Source organism: Idiotropiscis lumnitzeri, chromosome 4, assembly GCF_059441095.1.
Source record: "Idiotropiscis lumnitzeri isolate Australia: NSW breed Sydney's pygmy pipehorse chromosome 4, RoL_Ilum_1.0, whole genome shotgun sequence".
NCBI lineage: Eukaryota > Metazoa > Chordata > Actinopteri > Syngnathiformes > Syngnathidae > Idiotropiscis > Idiotropiscis lumnitzeri.
This window is the reverse complement of record NC_142394.1, coordinates 20,500,004-20,517,282: the sequence shown is the minus strand read 5'-3', so window position 1 is coordinate 20,517,282 and position 17,279 is coordinate 20,500,004. Positions and strand designations below refer to the sequence as shown.

General features: G+C 40.2%; 2 protein-coding genes across 3 annotated transcripts; both read left to right on the top strand.

Moving 5' to 3' along the window:
• Window positions 1-1,837: 1,837 nt before the first annotated feature.
• On the top strand, window positions 1,838-9,176 carry tmem33 (transmembrane protein 33). The gene is made up of 8 exons (XM_088294957.1): window positions 1,838-1,984; window positions 3,288-3,355; window positions 4,297-4,391; window positions 4,466-4,653; window positions 6,593-6,660; window positions 7,082-7,215; window positions 8,106-8,189; window positions 8,262-9,176. The coding sequence occupies exons 2-8, from the start codon at window positions 3,311-3,313 to the stop codon at window positions 8,389-8,391; spliced, it is 744 nt and encodes a 247-aa protein (XP_088151083.1). The 5' UTR covers window positions 1,838-1,984; window positions 3,288-3,310; the 3' UTR covers window positions 8,392-9,176.
• A 165-nt stretch (window positions 9,177-9,341) lies between these two features.
• bbs7 (Bardet-Biedl syndrome 7) lies at window positions 9,342-16,590 on the top strand. 2 transcript variants are annotated; one of them, XM_088293915.1, is made up of 19 exons: window positions 9,342-9,792; window positions 9,907-9,972; window positions 10,066-10,128; window positions 10,225-10,400; window positions 10,848-11,034; window positions 11,122-11,194; window positions 11,616-11,723; window positions 11,803-11,933; window positions 12,008-12,092; window positions 12,818-12,920; window positions 12,992-13,184; window positions 13,893-13,967; window positions 14,050-14,115; window positions 14,389-14,528; window positions 14,613-14,777; window positions 15,549-15,658; window positions 15,749-15,852; window positions 16,076-16,199; window positions 16,282-16,590. In XM_088293915.1, exons 1-19 carry the CDS (start codon window positions 9,757-9,759, stop codon window positions 16,413-16,415), a joined length of 2,139 nt encoding a protein of 712 aa, XP_088150041.1. In that variant the 5' UTR covers window positions 9,342-9,756; the 3' UTR covers window positions 16,416-16,590. The 2 variants fall into 2 exon arrangements, with proteins under 2 accessions (XP_088150041.1, XP_088150040.1); XM_088293914.1 differs by having other exon boundaries at window positions 14,047-14,115.
• Window positions 16,591-17,279: the final 689 nt, after the last annotated feature.

The following is a 17,279-nucleotide window of genomic DNA, read 5'->3' as shown; positions in this document are numbered from 1 at the left end:
TTAATGTATTATTTTCATCATTATCAATAATGCCAAAATTGGCCAAATAATCAACGTTTTCCTCTTTGATTATCGGCCCAAATCCCAAACATTATCAAATGGCTTGAGTTAATATTTTACGTCACTGTTACGCAAACGAAAAACAATAATTATAGAATTAAAATAACCTTTTCGTGAGTGCAAAAAGCATGGAAGTAAAATCAACGTTTTCGTTTTAAAAACTATTCCTCTGTTAGAAATCAAACACGAGGGAATGATGTGAAATTCAAAAGCCTTACATATGGCACAGTATATAGCTCCCCTTTACCAACGCAACCAACACGTCTGTCACAGCTGATCTCCCTGGTGATTAATTAAAACGCATGATCTATGCTCCAGTCATTCGTTTTGGCATGCTTAGTTAAAACACACACGGAATACGTTTTAAAAGGGAAAACGCATGCAATGCAGGAGACTGCAGTTCTTACCTATTTAACGCATGTGTGTGTGCGTGTGTGCTCGTCCTCCGCGGTGCCACATTGCTACCAGCTTGCAGCTATTGAGCAAAAATAAAGCAACCACATGATTCCCTTTTGCAAGTGCAAACTGTGTGCCCTCCTGCGCACCATTTTATACATGATGAGCCACCAGTAATGGGATTATTAAACAAAAACGTTTCAGGCGCTGGCGTTAACCTTTTTTAATGCCTAATTAGGTTTTGCAAAGAAATAATTAGATTCTACACTGCTTACACACGCTGCCTATATTTTCAAATGGCGTCTGCGAGAGAAAGCCAGCATTTTTGGCAGTGAACGCAACACACATAGATGCAACAGTCAAGTATAACGTTTGAAAACATGTTGGCACCGAATAAAATTCAAAACTTACTTAAATTCAAAATTGTTTTGCGACACGCACGCCGGAGCTCAGTTTTATGTCCGAGCGCGCCATCTGGCGTAATTTATCTTAAAATTACATCAAAATACAATAGACATTGATACGAAATAGACAATTATACCCATAGACCCATGTAACAATTAAACTGTGTATTCCACGTTAGCGAGCAATTTTTAAGTTATAAAGAGGAGCGAAAGGTGCTGGCAGCGGGTGCTGCAGACTGCGCATGCGCAGGGCCAATTGCAACGCAACGGCGTAAACGAGCGTGCAATTTTGTCGCCCTCGCGCGGTCAGGGCACTGACTTGTAATTTTACTTTCATCCTTTTAAATCCTAGTTTGGTTCAATATACCTGCTGCTTAAAATGCCTAACAATAAGTACAAACCACACAGTAAAGACATATAAATAATACATACATGAAAAAACACAGAAAACTGAAACGTACAGAGAGTATAACACCTCAAATTGACAAAAGTGTCATAAAATGAACATATTTATATTTTATGTCGACTGCGCATGTGCATGTGCACTTGCATCGTATCTGCGTAAAGGGACCTTTGTCGCCCTCGCGAGGTCACTGTGGTGATTTTATATTATAGTCTTAAATACGCGCTGAATACAAAACAATACAATAAACATATATGGATGAATAAATACATGAAAAACGGATGAATGGATATATAGATAGATGAATGAATAAATGAATGAATGTGCAGAAAGTTGATAACTATGGAGGTTAAAAATAATTTACAAACACAAAAATGCCACAAACTGCCAAGTCACAAGTGAAAAAAGAGTGCTGGGGCATGAAGTAACATAACATAACAACATAAAATAACATAACCGTTGAGGACGTTTGTCTGTGGCAGCAAGTTAAAAGTAGAATCACTATAACAATTTGATTGCAATAATAAACTCACGTGTATTATGTGGAAGTTCTTACCTCTCTCCGGAAGTGCTCTTTCCCTATCATCGCGATAACTTGCGAGATTGCCGTCATCCAACTAAGAAGGTCAGCTGATCATTCACTACTACTAGCGCGTGTAAGTGTGGAGACGAACAGCGGTGACGGCAGCGCGGCATAGGAGTGGCTCACGATACAACACTGGTAATTTGTGTCTTGTATTAAAATTTTAATTACTGATAGCCAATCATAAACTCCCCTTTTAAGCGGATATGTCGTTCACCGGGAGCCTTAACCAGGAGCCCTAGCCCGTTAGCCTAGCCCCCTAACGTAGATGCTAGCAGAAAGAGAATGTTCTAGATTCACCTGTCTCAAGCTGCCTTTGATGAGGCGTCGAAAAGCAAGCAGTCGTAGCCGAATATCGACGCCCCTATGGCGCCATTGAACAGTTCGCTAAGGCGGTGGTATTTGTGGGAGTTCCCGCTTTTATTAAAAGTAAAGCCTCTGTTTGAAGTGGTCTCATTTAAAAGTAGCTTCTGTGGCAGATATGCTAAGCGATGCAATTCAGACTTGTGCCTCTAACGGAAAAAGTTTCGTATTGTGCGTAATAATGACAGTATACGAATGTTTACCAATTATCTACCATCAAATGGATTGTTTAGTGTACTAACATAAAATACACGTATGTCGTTAGAGTTCAACCGATTCGTCATCAGCTCATGTGATCTCTGTGCGTTGTTTAAGTATGTATAATGGGCCAAACTTTGCCATGCATTTCAAAGAATATTTTTGTCGACCTTTTCCCGGATATCTTTGACCTGTCTCCCCATTTGCCATTCCTTCCCGTCCTCCTTTCCTTCCCTCTCTCCTTTCTTCTACTCCTTCCTCTCCTTCTTTCATTTTCTTTCGTCCTTCCTTCTATTCTTTTCTTCTTTCTTGCCTCACATTTCTCATTTGTTTTGCCTCCTTATTTTCTTTCTATTTTCCATTTGGTTTTCCTTCTTCTCCACCTGACTTTCCTTCTCTTGCTCCCTTGCTTCTTTCCTCTCATTTGCTGAAACCTACTTATGTTTTTTTTTTTCCTGGCCAGCAGTTTTTCATTCACCTTCACAAGTTTTCACTTTTCTCTTTCCCTGCATTTTATAGAACTATACTTTTTACAGGTAAAGGTTTCAAGTATCCTAAATGCAGACTTGTATTTATTCATAAACATAATTGCGATTATGGATTTTGATTGGGATAAAATATGATTTCATGAATGCTATTCTTGAAAAGAAACAAGCAGTCTGTTTCAATACTTAAAACTGCACAACCTAATACTGTACAAGGTATTTACCAGTATCAATTAAATGTACTACTTATATTGATGTTATGTTTATACATTTGTTAAATAATTGCTGCCTTTGAACACCCTCTGCAAGATACAAACGTAAATCAAAAGTTTATGGCAAACTAATAAAAATTCCACGCTTTTACTTGTGCATTATTTGTGTTCTTTCCCAAACAGAGTGACCCGTAAACGCACCAAAAATGGCAGACAACAGCCAACAAAATCCTCAGAGACTGGGGCCTGTGGTAAGCCAGTTGCTTAACATCATACCAGTGATTGTCTCATGTTTTTTATGTTAACACAAAATCCCAAAAGAGAAAAAGTGTTTATTTGTAACTTTTCATTCTGCAGTCATTCATCTTTGCTGCATATGTGTGTGCAAGGTTACTCAATAACCCAAAATGAACACAGAATTTATACATAAATCGCAGGCAAAACGGCAGCTTGCGGGATGAACTCTGCGTATATATAGAAGACAAGGGCTGCCGCTGTAGAATATTATGAGGAATTTAGTATTCTACTGATTGTCACATCAATTAATTGGATCAAATTAAATTTCGCATTAATTAACATGATAATGTACAAGCAATGTGCAGATATTCTTTCTTTCCCCTTGTCACAGCCTTAGTTTCTACTGTAGCTTCTGTGATTGGTTGTTTATGGCTTAAAAAGGCGAAGCCCGGCCTGGTGAGTAATGTCGGTGTCAGTGAAGGATTGGTGCTGTTAATGATAAATTTCAAACATTTGTAGGTAATTGACTGAAAACAAACATTTGACCATCTTGTTTTCTCAAATCTTGGGTTAAAACTACTTAAAAATGCTTAGACCAGAAAGTCTTTTGCTGAGGAACAAAACTTTGATAAACTACTATTCAGAAATACATTTTAAAAAGCCACTTTTGCAATACTTGAAGGAAACATTAGATAAATGGATCAGAAGCCCTAACAGGCTTAAATGTCTTGTGGTCAGTTGACCTTTGTGTAAAAGCGTTCACAAATATACGGCTATATTGAATGTAGCTGTTTGAAACCGTTAACTTTGGAAAATGTGCCTTTTGAACATTCTTATTAAAGTGCAGCTGTACTCGGAACTAATTTCATATAGTGTTAGTTTGGAATGCAATAACTCTTCAATGTTTGAGTGTGCATCGCTTACTCAACAGTCCCTGTTTTGTTCCCGCCTGTAGCAATTTTTAATGAGCGACAAGCTGGAAACCGCCATGTGGTTGTCCCGCCTCTTCACCGTCTACTGCTCCATCATGTTCATACTACCAATCTTGGGGTGAGTATGCACTAACAAGGTCACCCGTTGGGAGTAACCAAATGTCTTATTGTGTGGGACCCATTTTGTTTTAGGCCCAATGCGGCGTCCAACTTCTATCAGCGGGCGTTGCTTGCCAATGCGCTCACCAGCGCCCTGCGCCTGCATCAGAGGCTTCCCAGGTTCCAGCTGAGCCGGGCGTTCGTGGCGCAGGCGCTGCAGGAGGACAGCTGCCACTACCTGCTCTACTCTCTCATCCTGGTCAACTCCTACCCCATCACTAGTATCCTTAATTTCAAGGCCCTTGCCTTCACTATGAGCTAGGGCTGGGCGATAAACCGAAAATTTACTGTTACCGAAATGTATTACAATGACCGACATCATTTTGCACATGTCGGTAAATTCGGTGTCTAAAAGAAAAAGAAAAGTCTTTTCTTTCTGCGGCGATGTTCATGCCCCTTTAAGACGGCTACAGCGCATGTAGTCATGTGACTCATGCGCTGTAGAAGAATGTAAACAGAAGACGCGTTCGTAGCTGGCGACACGACTGCAGACGAAGTCGAAATTGTTCCTGTCGCGCTTGTCCCGAAAAGAAATTCGACATCTGTTGTTTGGAAATGTTTTGGGTTCCATAAAGACGAGGTTTGAGCAAAAGAACATGAACTAGAAAGTGCGTCGTAAGCACCTGAAACAGCGCGTCCAACCTTTTCTTTTTCACCACCCACAACACAACCATGCTGTTGACTTGGAGCTTGTACTAAAAGTTCAAAGTGAGAAGCAAGGTTCAACAAGTGACAACAGCCCATAACGGAGGCGACACCATACGAGAGAACGTCTCAGAACTGGACGCGATAGCCGAGCACATAACTAAAGATAGAGCACCTCTAGTTACAGTGGAGCGCACAGGATTTAAACGCCTCATGAACGTAGCCGACAAGAGGTACGAAAATATTTCGCAAACAGCACTTCCCGATATGGGCAACATCGGGACGGGAGCGGAGACATGTCGAGCATTTTGCAGCCACATCCGACTTGTGGTCGAGTCGCAACATGGATCCCTGTTTGAGCCTGAATGTGCAGTACATAGACGGCAAGTGGCGACCGCGCACCGGAGTACTCGAGACGGCACATTTTCCTGATAAAGCACACGCGTTTATTTGGCATTGGCATTCCATTTACATTTTTTTCATTTTATTTAGCATTTTGTTTACAGGCGACTAGCTCCTTTGCACATGACATTATTTATATTGTTTACAAGATACCTTTACACAAATCTAGGCCTTTGCAAATGGCATTATAGCATCTCGGCACAATATATTTGCAGAAAAATATTTTGTGAGAGGTACCCTTTTTCTCCTGTTCTTTGTGACATTGTTTAAGTCATGCAAAGCAAGCTATTTTGAATGTTTATTCAAATTATTTTTGTACTTTTATTTTTTATTGAAAGTAATGTGTACCAGTTGGTCAATAAAAAAAGCAGTTAATATGCATTTCCTGCATTTATTTTGATTTTGGTCCTCAGGGGGAATTTATTGTGCATTTATTGTTATCGAGGTAAAATTACCCAATTTATCGCAATATTGATTTTAGGTCATATCGCCCAGCCCTACTATGAGCTGTAGTGGGTTCAAGTTAAATATTGTTTAAGGCACTGGTGTCATAGTGGAGAACCACATGAATGTATAACCGCTAGTTACTATGAGGACAAAATGCAAAAGAAAAAAAGAACTGCTTATCTTTTTTACAAACCACAACATATTTAATAGCATTTAAAATGAAGCATGAACATCTTAAATTATTTTTTAGGAAAGTGTGAAGTCATCACGAGTGGAACATGTGCTGAAGCAGCTATGATAGACAAAAGTCGAATCAACTTGTTACAACTTCCGTTGTAGTTTACTGTATGAATCCAACAACGAAGAGACCTCAACTTTTTACAGCCGAACTGAAAATAAGTTGTTTTAAATGCCGCCACAGAAAGACATGCAAACCACCAGTTCAGTGTGGTGCCATAAAACATTTTGTGCTTTTATTTGGAACAGCGGTCTTTGTTGTCATTTTAATAGGGTTTTGGTCCGTAACTTTATTTGGCCTCCATTGTATTTCTCATGTGATGTAGTAATGGCTTAATTTACTACTATTACCGGTTAGCCAGCAAATCACAATGCCGATCCCCCCCCCACCCCTGTGTATTTTTTTATTCTTTAATCCATTGTCTTCAGTGAGTATCTTCCCAGTCTTCCTCTTCTCCTTGCTCCATGCAACCACTTACACCAAAAAGGTCTTAGATGTGAGTATGCCACTGCTACTGACTGCATTTTGTATGGGGGTGGGTTGTTGTTGTAGAAAAGAACAAATTAGGTTTTATATCATCAAAATTGAATTTAATTAATCTATCATCATTTTGCCAAAACAAAAAAAAAATCTGATAGAAGCTGCTGTTTTAAACTGAAAGTCCTCGGCTTACGTGGTACTCCACCTACGCTGTTTCTACTTCATGACGACTGAGTATTGTCCGCCATTTTAGGTTCACACTGCAAGCAAATGTGACCCCGATCAGGTTTTTTTTTTTTTTTTTTGCCAGTGAAGCACCCACGCCAACCAAGGAGAAGCATTCAAACCAATTGATAAATTCTGTTAATGACGTCGTGCAAATGGGAGGATGTTCACGATGTATAACAGTATTGTTGTTGTCTTGGTCGTCTGGACAGTCGGTGGGACCCGGCAGCCTGATGTTCATCAGGAACCTCCTGGACAAGATGTCGGCCAATCAGCAGAACATCCTCAAGTTCATCGCCTGTAATGAGATCTTCTTGATGCCCGCCACTGTCTTCATGCTCTTCAGGTTGTGCACAGCACCTCTTAGATTGATTTGTATTCACATTTTCGAACTAAAGCAGCTGCGTATGGTTGTAGTCTGGTTGAAAGACGACTTTGTCATGTGGTGATGGACTCGCTAGCAACGATTAGGACATGTGGTCGCTTAACATTGTTGTGTCCCTCCGAAGTTATGTTCTGGTGAATAATTTTGTTCCGCCCAGTCTGCGTCACTTCTGGACGTTTCACTGTGTTTTTCTGAAGTTGATTTTCAAACATTTAGGTGGAAGTTCGTTCATTCCAAGACACTGTTTTCGAACCAAAGAGATTTTTCCTGTTAAAAGGATTAATCTGAATTAATACATTCCAGCCATAAATTTCCCCATTGTGGGACTAATAAAGGACATCTTTATCTTTAAATCGCCTGGGCTCAGTCAGAACAAATGTCCGGCATGTAGTGCACAGCAGGAAGCAAAAACATGCACACGCTGCGGGCTCGCCGTAAAGTATGCTAACAATCCAGGCTAACTTTAGCTCCTCAAAGACATAGATTATAGTCTCTCAATTGATGTGCTACATACTTTCTTGACACCAATGAAGTACGTTTCTTTTCATGTGAGCTTTCGCTCCTTCTTTTGGCATTTCTAGGTGACACATTACAGTGAAAGAGTAAAAAAACGCGGCGCGAGTTTTTCAGAATATTGCTTAAAATTTGCTGTGTTATTGGACAAATTTCCCAAGCGCTCGCTCACAGACGTTTTTTTAGACAAAGGGGAACAAAAGCCTGACTTGGTGAAGTTCACTCTTGGCAGGCACTCCGTAAACACAGCTCTTTGTATGTGAGCCATTAAATGTGTCTCTCTTCAAATGTTGTGGACTATCGTCTTACTTTTTTTTCCCCTCCTATTTTGTCACCAGTGGCCAGGGAAGCTTGCTGCTGCCTTTCATCTACTATCGCTTTCTCAGCCTGCGCTACACGTCCAGAAGAAACCCGTATTGCCGGTAAGAGAGCTACCAAAGATATGTCATTGTTCTCTACTTGTTCTTTTGAAAGTTGCCCATTTTGTTTGTCAGCACTCTGTTCACCGAGCTGCGAATCCTACTGGAGCATTTCATCATGAAGCCTGCTTGCCCCGCCTTCTTCAGGAGGATGTGCCTCAGCAGCATCGCCTTCGTCAGCCGCTTAGCCCCCGCCAGCGTCTGAAGGCCTGGCCGAGCCACCCTTCTCCTACTCCCTTTTTTGCGTTTTGGCCGCCGCCGATGACGTGACTTCCATTTTGGATGAGGACACACTAGCGGCATCATTGAAGGACATTTTGATTTTATCCTTGCAATGACAACTTGACAGCGTGCTCTAGTTCCAGACTAAGCCAGTAATGCACTAAAGATTTATATTTTTGGTCATCCTCTTCTTCCTGTCTTAATGTGACCTCATCAAAACGGGGCACCCACCGCTCTTTTGTTCCGCCAGAGCACATGGACATCTTAATGTCATCCCATGATCTTATTTATTCACTCATGTTCTCAGATAGTAACGAAATAATATTATGTAACTACTAGTTACATTTTGTCAGAAGTGAAAGGAGGCAAAGATGATGATTTATGTGCAGTTTATATTTAGTTTCTTTTTGTATATGCTCTTCAAAGGCCTAACTTCACTCCTTTTTTATGTACATATGTCTCATCTGCTGTATTTTATAGAATGAGCATAAATTATGGGACATTATGATGTTGGATTTTCTTTCAAAAAGAAGTCCATGATGCATGACATTAATTAAGTGGCAGCTGCACTGCTTTGCAATGCATTTTCATTCAATTCCCTTTTTTTTAATGCATTTACTAACCTTGTAATAATACTTCTTGCTTACAATTGTCCAAACATGTTTCAACAATGTTAATTTTCTCCATTTGCCAACAGATGACCACGTTTTTAGTCACAATATGAGCTCTTAACGATTACGAAATAAAATGTTAAATGATAAGTAACAACCTTTTTGTACCGAGTTAGTTCTTAGTTTGCAACATATTTCATGAGCGACTCGACTGTGGCCACGCCTCCCTTCTCAGACTGTGAAAGCGAACTATCCAATCAGGAGTCGTCTTGAATATGGAATGTACAAACGACATCCAATGATTGGACAAGTTATTGCGGGCGACAACGTTGCCATGGAAGCTGTTTTATTCCCCAATACCTCGTTCTCACCCTAAATTCGTCCCAATTTCGACCTGAAGGCTGCATGCTTTTCCATTCATCACTTAGCTTCAGCTGTATTCTACTTTTAAACGCGACTCGTTGTTCTCTTTGAAGTACTTTCTCGCCCACTCGTGAACACGTCGTGAATGCTAACTCGCCGACTAGCCATAGCATATCGAGCTAATCTTTTTGAGTGGATAATCCTCATCTCCTCTGTCGCTTCTCTCTTTTTACAATGTTGAATCCCAAATGTTAGCAGCTACTGGTGAATGACAAATGAACCAACTGGTTGCCACTTTTGTGGCCGGATAAACATTTAGTTTGTTGGCTTGTATTGTTATTTTCCACCGGAGTCAGGATTTGCCCCGAATAAAGATGGAGATTAATCTAAATCGAGTTGACTATATCCAGGTAACTCCTCTTTTAATCTGTGTTATTAGCGTGTTGATATATACGAATGTTTATTATAGTGTGTCATACTGATTGGTTTGAAAATTTCCTCGAAATTAACTGCGCCATTTACAGGTTGGCGTAACTTCCCAAAAAACAATGAGGTTGCTGCCAGTACTTGGAAAAAAAGCCACCCAGAAGGTAATAGCAATTAATAGTAAATCGGATCGTTTTGCGCATATTTCAGTGAAATAAACGTCCAAATAATGTAATTTCATGTCATTGTCGTTGCAGGTGGCTGTGGCCGACCATGATGGCATTTTGACATGTTTTGGGATGAAGAAGGGCGAGGCAGTAGTGCGTGGTTTTTTATTTTAGTTTATTTTTTCTCCAAGTAAGTCAGTGCTGTGTTTTGTCCGTATTTTGTTGCTAAAATAAAACCATGTATCGCAGCCTGTCTTCAAAACACTCCCGGGGCAGAAAATATCCAGAATGGACCTGAGTGGAGCAACTGGAACTCCACAGGAGAAGATCTTCGTCTGCTCTGGATCTCAAGTGCGAGGATTCACCAAGAAGGGCAAACAATTTCTCACCTTTGACGCCAATCTCACCGAGAGCATCAATGCCATGTAAGGAGCAACTTCATGAAGATTGCAGGACAGGGTCAGGCCAGGCCTTCATAGTTGCATTTTGCTTTCACTATTTACAAAAATATCCCAGTATACATAGGAAAGTGGTATTGTAATTGGGGCATGCATTGAATATCGATGAGGAGCTGAATTTAGCCAGGGTTATTAGTGGAAATTTCAGTTTCTCCTGCATGTCCATGTAAATGTGCACTTAAGGTGCTTTTTCTGAAACTCTTTTTTTTATCATCTGTAAGACTTATTTTTAAGTGTTATATTATGAGTTAGAAATGATATTAAACTCTTTGAAATCTTGATTTGTGGATTATTTAGTTAGATTGTTAGTATAGGCAATTACTCACGCTTACTTTCAATACTCATCAACCTTACTCAAAAAGTGTTATAGAAAGTGGTCTACTTCCCACCCATGTTGTCCTTTGTCAAAAACAGGCATGTATCCGGCGCCGACCTCTTTGTGTGTGCCAGCTACATCTACAACCACTACTGTGACTGCAAGGACCAGGACTACTTCTTGTCGGGGGACAAGATTAACGACATCGTCTGTTTGTCCTCTGAGAACGTGGCTCGCCCCATCCCTGTGCTGGCATGTCAAGATCGCGTTCTCAGAGTGCTTCAGGTAGGCACAGCTTCTTGCTCGTCCATTTGTCCAATACAAATTATGTCTAAAGTTTTATTTTTTTACTTGTCTATTTAAACTCATCAGGGATCTGAGCTGGCCTACGAGGTGGAGGTGCCCGGTCCTCCGTCTGTGCTAGAACGCTACAACAAAGATGGAGGTGAGTTAGTCCCCTTTTGTTCAGACTTCCAAACATTTGTGCTGATGTTATTTTATTTTCCAATTTGATATTTTATATTAAAATGCATATAATCCGATACCTGTATTAACTAAAATGACACATTTCTAATGAAGACCACTGTTGCAAGTTTCATTTCCCAAATGAACACTTTCTGTTGGCAAGATTACGGATATAAAAAAAGCCAAGCACACTTTTGGTGTTAATCCTAACATAGTCATTGAGCTGAAGTCATGAATGTAAATTCTGAGTTTTGTTAAAATTTTGATGCATATTTAAAAATGGTAAACAAATCTGTAATAGACAAACTGAATGTAAACTCAGAAACTGCATTGTATTTTGTGTGGTTGTTTTCATGTGGCACCCAAATGAATTACGGGTATTTTGCCTCACTCTCTCTCAGGAGAGGACATTTTATACGGGACGATGGACGGCAAAATTGGCCTGATTCAGATCGGCGAGGGTTCGGCAGCGACCAAATGGGAGATTGACAACGACAAAAAGAAAGGAGGTACCTGTGCCGTTAATATAATGGATCTCAAGTGCGGCTGTACCTAATAAAGTGGCCGGCGATATCGCGCTATGTGCAGGAATTCTCTGCCTTGACGCCTATGACATCACGGGCGACGGCGTGAGGGACGTCCTGGTGGGCCGCGACGACGGGACGGTGGCCGTTTACAGTTTTGACACCGCCAGTGAGCCCACGCTACGCTTTGAGCATGTGAGGCATCCTTAAATCTCGACTTGAATCAGCATCATGTAAAACCTTCTAATTTGCTTCTTTGTCTGGCGCAGGCTTTGTCAGAAAGTGTGACCTCCATACAGGGAGGCTGTGTGGCAAAGGAGTCCTATGACGAGATCTTGACTGCTACCTATACAGGTGACATTGCGATTGGACTCAAAAATTGAAACCATAAAGCAGTTTTTCCTCCACTTCTTAAGCCAATCCAACATATCCACATAATTGGCACACATTCTCAGCGAAAACAAAATTTACCAATTTATGGAATAACCACAAATTACACACGTTTTTATCCATCTGGTCACTTGCTGTTGACTGAAAATGACATCACAGTTTCTCGGATAATTTTCAATCATGGCTAAGCTTTAGAAAATAGGTGAGCCACGATTGGTTGTTCCCAGAGCCACAAAATGGCCGCCCCTGCGACAGATACAAATGGGTGAATTTTGTTGCTTAACTTGTTTTCCAAAAATACACAATTAATCAGAATGCCGTGTTTAGACTGGTGGGAGCGCATACAATATATTATTGAAAAAAAAAAAATTGAGGTTGTTAATTTCCTTTTTAAAACAGTCTTGCCCACCCTTTTTAAGCTTTGCACTCTCTTCAACATTGAGTTTGAATAATTTCGATGATCATCATATATTCAGGCATTATTTTCTGTCATGCACACGTCATGCCCATGATATTTCACACTAAATTCTAGACTGGTACTCTTTGTAGTTTAGTATATATAAGAGGAAATATAAATCCATCATGTTATTATATCAGTGTGTGTAGAAAAATGACTCCCTTCAGGCCATCAAAAAAGTGTATCCGAGCAGACTAATCAATACCGTTGGGCTGTATTTGCATTTTTCCAGGTTGGGTGACTGGTTTGACCACGGAGCCACAAAAGGCTGAGCTGGGTGCAGGAGATGAAGTCAGGATGAGTAAAGAGGTTCAGTCCAAAGTGGAAGCCCTCAGGTAACTGCCGTCATAGATGACTTTGGTTTCCCTGGCGAGACGTGGAAACACAAGACGATCTTTTGCCACAGGGCAGAGCTGGAGCAGCTCCAAGTCAAAGTTCAGCTGGGCCGCGAGCAGTACCAACAGACGTCGCTGTCCAAGACGGCTGTCTCCGTGGTGCCCGCCTTCAGCATCAATGACAGGTTTACGCTGTGCCAGGACGACGCCAGCTACAGCCTCACGCTGGAGGTGCAGACGGCAATCGACAACCTGCTGCTCCAGGTACGTGTTGCCTTCGTTCTACTTCAAGGGTACATGATGGGCTTTTTTTTCCAAAAACTTGTACAGTGGTACTTCGACTTTCTAGTGACCTTGGGATACGACCATACTCTGCAATTGTTTTTTGTCTTTGTATTTACGAGTGTGAGATGGTGAGTCATACCAGATCGTGAACAATTTTTTAAATGGGCCAAGTGCTTGTTTATTGCTATTCCCGGTTGATTTTTTTGGGGGGTGAAATTGACACATAAAAACAAAGCAAATTTCATTTTGCGTATTTAATCAAGAATAAGCTGTTTGGATAATGGGTGGATGAATATTCATCTTCTCGTTTATGTATGTCTTGATTATACTGCCCCCTAGTGACCAATGCGTGTACACCAGAAAGAGCTCCACAATGTACTTAATTCATTAAAGTATACAATTATGATTCACAAACTGGTTAGTTCTTTACATTCCATTTAATTGTTATTAATAGCGATGGGAATTAGAAAATATTATATCGATATACAGTATATTTTCAACATAATATTTTTGGTTAAAATTGCATTAAATGAATGCCAATATTCTCTGATCTTTTCTCCGTTACATTTAAAACTCATGTTACATAGAAAAACAATTGAATTGATAAAATATGAATAAAAATGAAACACATGCAGTGGAAAAATACCATTACAAACATCTGCAAGTCATTTGTCCTTTCTCTTGTAGAGCGACGTTCCCATCGATCTGCTGGATGTGGACAACAACTCGGCGGTGGTCAGTTTCAGCGAGTGTGACTCTGAGGTGAGCCAAGACCTCAAAGTCATCAAAACTAGCAGCTTTTTTGTTGACTGAATACAATTTTGAAACGTTCTTTCTCCAGCAGCCAAATGGAAACTTCCTGCTGGCCACTTACAGATGTCAAGCTAACACCACCAGATTGGAACTCAAAGTAAGTAGCGTCCCTGTCATTGACGCACAACCCAATTCTTGTATGCAGAAAACCCAATCTGAATATAAAAAATATACATAAATAATTGTGGTATTAATTGAAACACCTTACACATACCGCCGCTATGATCTAAAACACTTTTAAAACCTTCCCTTAAAACATTTAAAGATTTCCCTTAATATTTGCGTTCCCCACTTTATCGCGCTTCATTGTTCACTCACACTCACGTGTTGACTCTTTGTCACACGTCACTTTCACGTGTGTGTGTTGTAGGTGAGGTCCATCGAAGGTCAGTATGGCACCTTGCAGGCTTACGTCACCCACAGATTGCAGCCCAAGACGTGTCAGGTTCGCCAGTATCACATCAAACCTCTCTCTCTTCACCAGCGCACACACAGCATCGACCAGGACAGGTGACTTTCTGCCCTACACTTTTTTATTGATAATCTAATATGAGCTAACTTTATAATCCTATTTCCTCTATATTATGAATCCAGGCCCATGAACAGGCTGAGTCTGGTGGGGCAGTTCAGTTTTGCAGAGATCCATTCCTGGGTGGTCTTCTGTCTGCCGGAGGTTCCGGAGAAGACGCCAGCGGGAGACAGCGTCACCTTCTACTTCCTCAACACCTTCTTGGGCACGCAGTTGCACGCCACCTACAGGTCAGCAACTGCACTAGACATCAAGGCAAACATGCAAGGCGAGACTTCAAATGCTCTCAGAGGCTGTTTATGGCCGCTCATATTAAGTAATGAGGATTTGTAGCATGTTTTCTTTATTCAATACAGTACTTAACCGCATTAGGTGTTTGATAAGCTACGTGTTAGCAAAGAAAAATTCTATCATTTTCTTCTATTTTTCTCGTTTGGCTTTCAGTGTAATACTTGACATAACCACTAGGAGTAAAACGAGTCCTTGGGTAATTTGAGTACCTCAATTTAAAATAAATAACTACATAAAATGTTCAAGTATTTTTTTTCAGCTTCATATACCCGTTTACATGGTCAAAAAGCCAGTCAAGCCAGCCGCAGTAACAATGCTGTGCTGTGCAATGCTGTGCTAGGCATGATCATTGTGAGTGCGGATGGTTGTTTGTGTTTGTGTGCCCTGCGATTAGCTGGCAATCGGTTGTGGGTGTGCCGCACGTACTGCCCCTAAGAGGCTGAGATAGGCTCCAGCACGCCTCGCGATCCCTAATTTGAGAAGTGGCTCATATAATGGATGGATGGATAATTACGCTGACGTTTTATAAAAATGCGTCAGGTGTCAAAAGTATTGGAGGTCATTCAAGTGGAAGTGTCGCTATTGGGATTTAAAAAGACTTCAGTAGATGTTGAAGTATCAATTCCTGTTTTTTTTTACTAAAGTTATGTAATGTTAGCATTTATGGAATGTTATTCCAATAATTTTCTGCTTGTATTTTTTTTTTCCAGCAAAGGGGAGGGTCACTTCAAGTCAGACAATATCTCCACCATCTCCATCCTGAGCGATGTCCTCTCCAAAGAGGCCACCAAACGCAAAACCAACTTGAACATTTCCTATGGTGGGCTGCGGGTGTATTATTATTTTCCTGCAGTGGGGTTTGGAGGGTTTATGCATGTTCAAGTTTAAAGATACTGTTTTTTCTCCACAGATATCAATGACGACTCCGTCAGCCACACGATCAGGATGATCCACCCTAAACTGGAATACCAGCTGGTGCTGGCAAGAAAAGTGCAGCTCATTGATGCATTGAAAGTATGTCCCAGCATAATGTTTTTGTCCATTGTTCGAAATAAAAAACATTTTTTGTGAGCAGCCATTTTGGTTTGGGAGAATTAAAGGGCTTGTGCTCCAAACGCCGACTAGTGAATTTTCCCTCCTGAGCCTCAATAAGAAGGCAGTATCCAAGGCAAATGAATGATTCTAAATTGTAACTTAAATTAATCATCTTCTAATTGTTCGCGGTTTGATCGTTTAGGAGCTACAGCTTCATGAGGGCAATGCCGACTTCTTGATCTCTGAATATCGCAGCATCCTGGACGAGTCGGCCAGTCTGCTGGAGGAGTACAAGAGGCAGCCAGCGCACCTGGAAAGGCTTTATGGTGATACTTCATCATTCCTGTTTGGCATTATTCTTATTCTTCTGTTTTGTACACTCATGTTGTTTTTATTTCCTTCCCACAGGCATGATCACGGACCTCTTCATCGATAAGTTCAAGTTCAAAGGACAGAATGTGAAAGCCAAGGTGTCGTCGCTCTTGGAGATCCTGGATAATTACGATTTAAATTCATTATTAGATTTCTTCAATGAGGCTTAATCATGCTGTTTTTTAGATATATTTTTTAATTTTTTTTCAATATTTAAACAATTAAGATTTCTTTTCCTTTTATAGATGTCTATTGCTTTCACTGTAGAACAAATCATGCCCAAGTATGTTGTAATATATTATTTTCATACTAGTGTGGTGATGAATAAACCACTATATTGATATATGTTTTGTGTACGTTTTTAAATGATGACAATATGAAATTCAGGCAATTTGTTGTGGATGCTTTGCAACTAATGCACAACATATATTTTTTTAATCCAGACAGCAGAGCTACTGGTAATGTTAGCATTTTAAACTAGCCAGGGTTCCAATATTGGGATTAATTGATAAATTATGTATTTTAATTTAATATTTTACATTTTTATAGAACATAAAATAATGTCATTACACTATACATTATGAAACACCAGTTCAAGATTATGTCATACTAGCCAAAAATAAACACCACAATAATAAACCAAGCTATAAAATTACTTTATTTAATAAAATGTACGTGCACACTCCTTACAAAAACTTCAGACATTTGCAAAAACTTCAAGATAAAAATAAAATGCACAATAACCTTTACAGGGGAACTTCATATGACCGCTAAACATTTTAATACACATTACAAACGTCTACGTCAGGGATAGGCAAATGGCGGGCCCCCTCCACAACACTCTGAGTGACCTATTGATTAATCCCCCCCCCCCAAATTTTTTTCATTTTTTAATTCTTTTTTTTAAACAAAATTAACTATTCAATACAGATTTTCCCATGAAAAACATGTTGAAAATAACCGGAAGAACCCAAAAATATTAAAAAGGGAGGGGGATTTGAAGATGCAAATGTGCCGGTGCCGAAAGGTGAGAA

Coding starts and splice junctions, on each gene's coding strand:
- tmem33 (XM_088294957.1), top strand. CDS start 3,311: ATGGCAGACAACAGCCAACAAAATCCTCAGAGACTGGGGCCTGTG. Junction 3,356..4,296: donor CTCAGAGACTGGGGCCTGTG/GTAAGCCAGTTG, acceptor TCCCGCCTGTAG/CAATTTTTAATGAGCGACAA. Junction 8,190..8,261: donor AGAAGAAACCCGTATTGCCG/GTAAGAGAGCTA, acceptor TTTGTTTGTCAG/CACTCTGTTCACCGAGCTGC.
- bbs7 (XM_088293914.1), top strand. CDS start 9,757: ATGGAGATTAATCTAAATCGAGTTGACTATATCCAG. Junction 14,529..14,612: donor CACAGCATCGACCAGGACAG/GTGACTTTCTGC, acceptor TTATGAATCCAG/GCCCATGAACAGGCTGAGTC. Junction 15,853..16,075: donor AGCTCATTGATGCATTGAAA/GTATGTCCCAGC, acceptor TTGATCGTTTAG/GAGCTACAGCTTCATGAGGG.